Raw genomic sequence first — 9,113 nt, 5'->3', positions numbered from 1 at the left:
TGATATATTTTAAAATCATGAACACAATTAAGTACTGGACCAAACTGACAAAAACTTAATGCTGGCACCTTATCGGTTTTATTTTAACTGAATACATCTTTATCTGTAAGTACCAATAATAGAAATCAATGGAGATGATCGCAATCTCGTCATCAACACATTTTTAGCTCACCTGGCCCAAAGGGCCAAGTGAGCTTTTCCCATCACTTGGCGTCCGGCGTCCGTCGTCGTCGTCCGGCGTCCGGCGTCCGTCGTCGTCGTCCGTCGTCGTTAGCTTTTACAAAAATCTTCTCCTCTGAAATTACTGGGCCAATTAAACCAAACTTGGCCACAATCATCATTGGGGTATCTAGTTTAAAAAATGTGTGGCGTGACCTGGTCAACCAACCAAGATGGCCACCACGGCTAAAAATAGAACATAGGGGTAAAATGCAGTTTTTGGCTTATAACTCAAAAACCAAAGCATTTAGAGCAAATCTGACGGGGTATAATTGTTTATCAGGTCAAGATCTATCTGCCCTGAAATTTTCAGATGAATCGGACAACCCGTTGTTGAGTTGCTGCCCCTGAATTGGTAATTTTAAAGAAATTTTGCTGTTTTTGGTTATTATTTTGAATATTATTATAGATAGAGATAAACTGTAAACAGCAATAATGTTCAGCAAAATAAGATTTACAAATAAGTCAACATGACTGAAATGGTCAGTTGACCCCTTTAGGAGTTATTGCCCTTTATAGTCAATTTTTAACAATTTTTCGTAAATCTTAGTTATCTTTTACAAAAATCTTCTCCTCTGAAACTACTCGGACAATTTAATCCAAACTTGGCAACAATCATCTTTGGGGTATCTAGTTTTAAAAATGTGTGGCGTGACCCGTTCAACCAACCAAGATGGCCATGGGCTAAAAATAGAACATAGGGGTAAAATGCAGTTTTTGGCTTATAACTCAAAAACCAAAGCATTTAAGACAAATCTGACATGGGGTTAAATTGTTTAGCAGATCAATATCTATCTGCCCTTCAATTTTCAGATGAATCTGACAACCCGTTGTTGGGTTGCTGCCCGTGAATAGGTAATTTTAAGGAAATTTTGCTGTTTTTGGTTATTATCTTGAATATTATTATAGATAAAGATAAACTGTAAACAGCAATAATGTTCAGCAAAGTAAGATTTACAAATAAGTCAACATGACCGAAATGGTCAGTTGACCCCCTAAGGAGTTATTTTCCTTTATAGTCAATTTTATATGTAAAGGTCTGTAAATCAATTACTCGACATTTGTTATATAATGAGAAATTAGCAGTAGATGCCCTCAGGTCATGATGTGTATCAGTATGACATGTATATCAAAGAAGATTTAAAGATATAATATATTTACTATATCAGTTTCAAATTAATGGATTTTAAAAATCTGCAAATCGGTCAAGTATTTGTTCATCAGATAAATCATCCAATTTACGAAACAAAACCAAATCTAAAATACATTATCTTAAACCCCTGAAATATATTTCTTCATCGGTAGCTATGTATGTATCATACATGTATATTGTTCAATAATTAAACAAATTATTGAAACATAATTTATGCAATATTAAAAAAACATTATATTATCACATAAATACAAGTAACAATTTTGTGACCTTGACATTTGTTTTTGTAATGTTTTTATCTGCATATCCAGTAGTTTTTCCAATCCAAAATAATATAATATCGTTTTAAGTTGCAGTCTTGTGTCATCAGTTCAAACGAGGGAACTGGTAACGTTCTTTTTTATCTGTTGTCAGAAGATCAGCTAGTGCCGTAAAGCAAGAGTCGAACCAGTTCTAATGATTGACTTCGTTTGTATAGAAATTAACAATTTTAGGTCATCGTACGGTCTTCAATAATAAGCAAAGCCAATACCGCACAGTCAGCTATAGAAGGCCCCGAAATGACAATGTAAAACAATTTAAACAAGAAAACTAACGGCCTAATTTATGTACAAAAATTGAACGAAAAACAAATATGTAACAAATAAACAAACAACAACCACTGCAGGCTGCTGACTTGGGACAGGCACAAACATAGAGAATATGGCGTGGTTCCTTAAAACTTCTTTTATCCAATTGAAAAGCAGCGACAACAATGATTATTTGTACATGATACTTAAAGAATAAAAAAATAAATCTTGATATTATAGGTTTTCTACATACATGTACGTCAAAAGTACGCTATAAATAAGTACGCCTTTCCCAAACTACATGTAGGTATGATATTTATTTAGTACTAGCAATAGTAAATCAATTACTAATAGATTGTTGTACTGGTATAAATCAGGGCTACTTGTCTCAGGGGCTTGATGGGGAACATTGATATAATATCAGTAAATTGAAATTTTAGTCTTAAAATCATATTCATCAAGATAACTTTGTAACAATTAAAATGAACTTTAACCTTCAAGGACACTTAATTGGCCATTTGATTTCTTGAATTTACTCTTGTTTATGTATATTTGAAATTTTAAGATATAATCTTGTTTCTCAAATTCCCATGAACAATCATGGCTATTATATGTTGTAAGATCACAAAATTACCCTAATTAAAGGTTAAAGGTCAATTTTACGTACTATTGAACCATGCTAAAACCGCAAATTTTTACCGATTACATTTTCTATAAACCCACCCATTTATGGTCAGAATAGAAAACGAAAGACTAAAAAATGTCCGATTCGATCGTTTTAACAGATAAAAATCAAAATTATGTCCAGTCAAATTGTATCTCCGGGCAGACATTTTTTTCCGATGTCCTTGTTATAACCTTCTAGTGTATTGAAATGAAATGTACCGGACATGTAGATTTAAATGATACAAGCTTTGAACATTTAGTTTTATATCCTTGAATCGCATTTTATGTTAATTTCCGCTAGGTTTAACATTAGAATAAAATTGAATGTAAATGTCACCAAAAGTAGTATATAAAAAATACTTAAATTAATTATGGTGTATATAAAATGTTACCGAAACATCTTTTATTTTGTAAAATGCTATTTAAAATGAACCAACAGCGTTGTTCCTACTTAAAAACTATTAATATATGTAATGAGATTGATAGAAATGATGCATCTTGGTATATGGAGGCATGAACGAAAAATATCTTTAAGAAAAACATCCATGATTAGAACGAACATTAAAAGTGAGTATCAAAAATAGGTTCTTTAGAATTATTCAATAAAAAAAATGGAATATTCTCGAAATAAACGCGAGATTATAGGTACATATCGCAGTCTGAAACAATTAAAACTCATGTATATTTATCAATTGACTCTTAATGTCCAGTGGCAAATGTTTCTTGAATGTTCACGAATTAATAATGGAAAATGTATGTTGGACACAAGTTGTTTTCGTAATTTCAAACATTTTTACAATTTACGTTAGGCCGTAAGTTAGCCTTTTTTAGCCGACCGTACGGTGTGGGTTTTTCTCATTGTTGAAGGCCGTACGGTTGACTTCAATTGCGCATGCGTACATCCACTTCATTTGAACTTCAGTGGATAGTTGTCTCATTGGCATTTTTTTATATAAGTAATCTGCACATACCATCATATTACATATTACATCTTCTGTAGTTTTTATCATTATTTATTGAACTTTAATTTGGTAAGTTATTATTTCATATCTTTGTTTTTTGAAAATAAACGTCCTCAACATTTTATTCATAATTAACCAGCAATTCTCACCGGTTTATATATCCCCATGGAATTATTTGGGCACATAAATACGAATGGGATGATTCCGATTTTAATATGTTAAATATTTCTTTTTAGTTCTTTTATTTTGCTTTCCTTCTTTTCTATGGTTAACAACTTATTTGGTCATGTTGGTAATCCTGAATCTATTTTTCAAGTTAAATAAAAGAACGGGAGAGGTATAATTTCAGTCTGCATAAAATCACGCAAGGGTGTTTTCCTTGTCAAGTCAATATAACTCTCTCCATGGGAATTTAAAATATTCCTTATAGAATATTTGGTTATCCTTAGCTGAGCGCATTTCATAAAGGATTGACTGAGTCTAGAAGTTTTAGATTTAATACGTCCATCTTCTTCTTTGTTTAATTTGAAGAAATACGTGTTAAATTCCTATATATATGTTTACTATGAAATAATTTAATTTTGGATGTAACGCGTCTTCTGATTGGCTGACGTTATTTTGTTATGAGCCCATAGACATAATTTAGTCATGTGACCGTGACGTCATCAACGTTTTTTCATGGTTTTCTACGGTTTCAAATGGAATTGAGGATTAAATTATAAGAAATGACTGTAATATTTTTTCTGTCTATTCGAAATAACATAAAAAATGTGGTGCACACTGTTAAATAACCCGCTACGCGCGTTATTCAGTGTACACCAAATGTTTTATGTTATTTCTTCATAGACAGAAAAAATATTACAGTCATTCCTTAAATAACAAAATAGCCGAACAAGAGGGCTATAGAATTGATTTAGTGTTCAATCACATCAAGTATTATTACAAACCATAGTAATTTATAACCTTTTTGAGATGAATTTGTTGTACGTATATATCCTGGATTTTGACGTCGTCATTTTACGTTATTCTTTTTTTAAAACAACGCCTGAGAGATATGAACGACATACTGATAATACATTAATTTATTTTGTTTACTGTGATTTGATGTATTGCAGTTCATTTAAAATTCTGACCCAATTGCAATTTGCTCTATCTTATATAATTGTTCAACTGGTCAGATATTTTAACCAACTGCTATAGAAATCGCTGTCAAGTCATTAAAGAAGAAGGTTATACAATAAAGCATACTAAGTCTTACAATCTGTCACAAGACTTTCATTAGACCTCATTGTTTTTTTTGTCTATTAGACAATGCCCTTAAATGATGTAACATTACTAACACTTGAAACATATTAGTTTCGATGATGTAAATCGTGAACGAAAGTTTCATTCATAATTTCCGAGTTTATTTTTGTACTTGGTTACACCTACCTACTTCATTCATTCATGCAAATTGTTTACAAACACAAATAAATATGTTCGTGTGTTTACTATGATATTTTAGGGAATATCCCCAGGGAGGAGAGTGGATAAAAAAAACTGTCAAAGGAACCTCGTCAGTCAATAAAGTTAATGGTAGTTTTATGTTGTTAAAATTAACTTGTATGGTTTATAGCCTGTACCAATGTAAATAGCTTTATTACGATATTATCTTTTCCACAGGCTGTATCTTAGAATCAATGAAATACACGGATGACCAAAATAATAAAGAAGTATGAAAGTTGACTGAGAAAAATAACGAAGGATATGTTCTGTATGAGAAGACGTATATAACTGGCTGTTCAGAAAAAAAGGCGAAAACATCGCATCCGAGTGTAGTGAAGTGACATTACTAAAAGCTAAATGTTAAAGGTAGACATGGACTTTGGAGAGATTTTCGTATAACTTGTGATGGGACTACTGCACATCAGCAATGCCGCTACGAAATTGGTGTATTACCACTTGTTGTATACAAATAGTTTCATTCGTAACCTTTCTTGGTTTATGGACAAATACTGGAAGACAAGTTCTTTTGGTTGAGGATAATCCAACATCACCTGAAAATGTAATTTTAGCGCCAAAAATTGACAATTTGTATAGAGACAATCCAGCACCATGTACTGAGGTCCGAACTGGAAATGAAAATCGATTAACGGACAGCTGTCTCCCCATAAAAGGAATCGGCACTAGTTGCGCTGCATACTTTATGGGCAATAAACCAGTCACGCCTTTAATTAGTCGTAAAGCTACAGGAAAGTGTCGACTATACAACTTAGTATCAAACTGTTCGTTACTCAAATTAGTCCATGGATATGAAACTTTTCCAGTATCGCTAGAGGAAAGAGCCTATCCGCTGGCTTTTGCTATAAAATTTCATCGCCTTCCAGAACAAGCTGAGCGTCTTCTTCGAACGATTTATCGCTCCCACAATGTGTATTGTATTTACATAGATGGTAAGGCTCCAAAGCTCCTCATGGAACTGATGACGAGTATTAGTAAATGCATACCAAATGTACATGTTGTGCAAAATCCAATTAATGTGGTATATGCAAGCTCTTCGCATATGCAAACTGACTTTCAGTGTATGAAAATAGTTTCTAAATCGAATGTAAAATGGAAATACTACATTAATTTAACTGGACAGGAATTTCCATTAAAGTCAAATTTGGAAATGGTAAAAATTCTTCAAGCATTGAACGGTGCTAATGATATCGAGTCATATAGTCTGCCGGTATTTTTAAAATGGAGGTACGAAAAGGTTCATAAAATAGTCGCTCATAAATTAGTTGATTCTTTGAAGGAAAAAGAGCCATTCAAATATAAAATGCAAATGAGTAAAGGTAGTGCGTACGGTGCTTTTACCAGAGAGTTCGTCAATTTCATACTTTCTGATGACGTTGTGCAGGACTATATTAGCTGGCTCAATGATACATATTCACCGGAAGAGAATATATGGGCTACAGTAAATACACTACCGTGGGCCCCAGGTGGCTACATGTCGGAGGTTCGCCATCGCTACGGAACGTTCTTATCCAGAGCAATAATATGGGAAGGAGATAGGGTCAAATGCTCTGGAAAATTTTTGAGAGGTGTGTGTGTTTTCAGTAGAAATGACTTACCATGGCTTGTTGGTCAGAGACAATTATTTGCCAACAAGTTTGATGAATATCAGGACAAGGTCGTCTTAGATTGTTTGGAGTCTTTGGTCAGAAATAAGACACATCATCCTGCTGTTCACCTTCAAGACTGGTACCATTATCACAATCTTCCTCACAGTAAATTTTATGCAGCGATATCAAATATGCAAAAAGATCCAGAGTTTTTATCTCGTCAAAAAACCGTCTGGCTAGAAAATCAAAGGAACCAGAAAAATTACACTCTTTTTGAAAGAAATATACAAAATGAAGCAGGACTGGATATGGCTGGAAGCTCTATCAATGTGTATCAGATATACGGTAAAACGTGAATTGTTTGTTCTTGTAAGACATTTATTTCAAGATATAAAACGCTAAATTGTGCCAAATTAAACAAAACAATGCTGTTAAATTCTGAGAGAATAATTCATCCATATCAATATGTAAATAAAATAATATTATTAATTTAGTTTGTAAGTTTATTAATAGAAAATTACATTGTGTTGATCATTGTTTGCGTTCAAATTAAATAAAAATTTCTCCAAATCCGTATTAATTTTGCAATATATGTTTGGTCATGTTTGTTGCATTATATTTATCTAAGTGAATACGACCATGAGCAGAATAAAACTTTCGATAGCAATATGTATTAGTCTACGAGAGATTATGTTCACACCAATATTCGTGCAATAACCCTATTATTTCATAACAGCTGCGTTAAGTATGGCACAATCTCTACATTTTATACCAATAATATAACTTTGAAGCGATATTGAATTGGGCGCAACACTTGTGAATATTCCACATTCTAGTGGAATTCTTTTTGGATTATGACGTTGCTATAAAATGTTAAAGGAGTAGGGGCAATAAGCCCCTTATTTGGCCCAAAAATTACTGCAAATTTAAAAGTTATCATACATATTTTTAAATTACTGAAAAGTATCTTAGGTAGAAGGTATTCAGAAAAATAAAATAATTTTGGACATTGAACAAGTTACCATGGCAACAAATCATGCCTAAATTTGCATATTTTGTAAAATTTTGTGATTTTCCTTGTTTTTCATCAAATTTTAAAGTATATTTTCGATTGGAAAAGTATGTGCGCACCCAAGAAACAACTTTATATGTGGTGAGATTTTGTCAAAAGTAATAATAAAGCTTCAGTTAAATTATTGTGTTGTTTCTTGGCTGCGCACGATGTTTCCACAACAGAAATAAAGATAGAAAACTGCATAAATTCTGAATTTTCATCGTTTTTGTGAAAACAGTACATTTTATGACGTAATTGTGACGTCATCACATAAGAATCTTCATGTTCTTCATTTATATTTCTTTACCATGTTTACCCTATGCATTTCTACAGATTATGTGCCAATTTGAAAAAGTTATCAAACATTTTATTTTCTTGGGCCATAACCAGGCCTCAATGCCCCTACTATGTTTGGCTATGAGGTCATTTTTTGCATGGGACAGTGTCCCTTTGTTTTTTTATAATTTACCTGTCTTTGTTGAACCGTAATTGAAATTTAACTTTCTTTTCAATTATTGAAAATGCAAACAGATTGTATACAGCAATAACGACAAGTAATAACATATATTCAAACATTATGAGACATATTATGAAAGAAAACCATGTTAAGTACATAAAAATACTAAATGAGTATATCTATCGCATCTATTGAATTGAATATTACGTTAATCAGATATGAATTTTGTAGTTGTGCTTCATACATAATTACATTGATTTATAACTAATGAAATCGAAACTAAAATGTTGAAGGTAAATAAGGGGGCGAAGATATCAAGTGATATTCAAAACTCATATGTCGAAGAGAAACTGGTACCGTCATGGGAAAAACCGACAAACGATGAAAAGGAAAGTCTGAAAAGAGCACAAAAAAACTAAAGAATAATCAACATACTCACGGTGGGTATGGTTGTCCTGCGAGAGAACGTTCTGTGCTGGTGATTCGGTCCTGACGGGTGCTGGTGATCAATGAAAAAATGTAAACAAAGACGAAAATGATGATTTTTGACGTTTTCACTCATAAAAAATGGAAGAAAACAGTTGAGATTTTTCAATTTTGTTTCTTATGGGTTCATATGTAAACCATTAAAAAGTTGACCCTCTAAACTGTTTCAGTAAGCGTAACACAAAAGTGCTCATTTTCAGAAAATCTAGAACTGAAAAAATAAAACAAAAATGCTCATAGAGTCCGCTTTCCATACCGCAATCCACACGGCAAAACTATTTTGTGAAAAAACATTGCAATTTATTAAAATTTAGCATTTTCTCAAATTATTCCTGTCCTGATACTGTGCTGGTGGGTCCTGTCATTGTGCTGGTGGGTCCTGATACGGTGCTGGTGATTTTGGATAAGAGGTTGGTCATATTTGTAACAAATGTTACAAAATCAATAAAATTGGGCAG

The 9,113-nt window shown here is 32.6% G+C and overlaps 1 protein-coding gene across 1 annotated transcript; it reads left to right on the top strand.

Moving 5' to 3' along the window:
* Positions 1-3,091: 3,091 nt before the first annotated feature.
* Positions 3,092-7,147, top strand: LOC139528326 (beta-1,3-galactosyl-O-glycosyl-glycoprotein beta-1,6-N-acetylglucosaminyltransferase 3-like). The gene is made up of 2 exons (XM_071324261.1): positions 3,092-3,174; positions 5,232-7,147. The coding sequence occupies exon 2, from the start codon at positions 5,482-5,484 to the stop codon at positions 7,012-7,014; it is 1,533 nt and encodes a 510-aa protein (XP_071180362.1). The 5' UTR covers positions 3,092-3,174; positions 5,232-5,481; the 3' UTR covers positions 7,015-7,147.
* Positions 7,148-9,113: the final 1,966 nt, after the last annotated feature.

This window comes from Mytilus edulis, chromosome 6, assembly GCF_963676685.1.
Source record: "Mytilus edulis chromosome 6, xbMytEdul2.2, whole genome shotgun sequence".
NCBI lineage: Eukaryota > Metazoa > Mollusca > Bivalvia > Mytilida > Mytilidae > Mytilus > Mytilus edulis.
Note: the sequence above shows the minus strand (reverse complement) of the source record. Positions and strands in the feature narration are given on the sequence as shown.

What these genes read in the sequence shown, in the direction of transcription:
- LOC139528326 (XM_071324261.1), top strand. Translation starts at nt 5,482, where the DNA reads ATGCCGCTACGAAATTGGTGTATTACCACTTGTTGTATACAAATAGTT.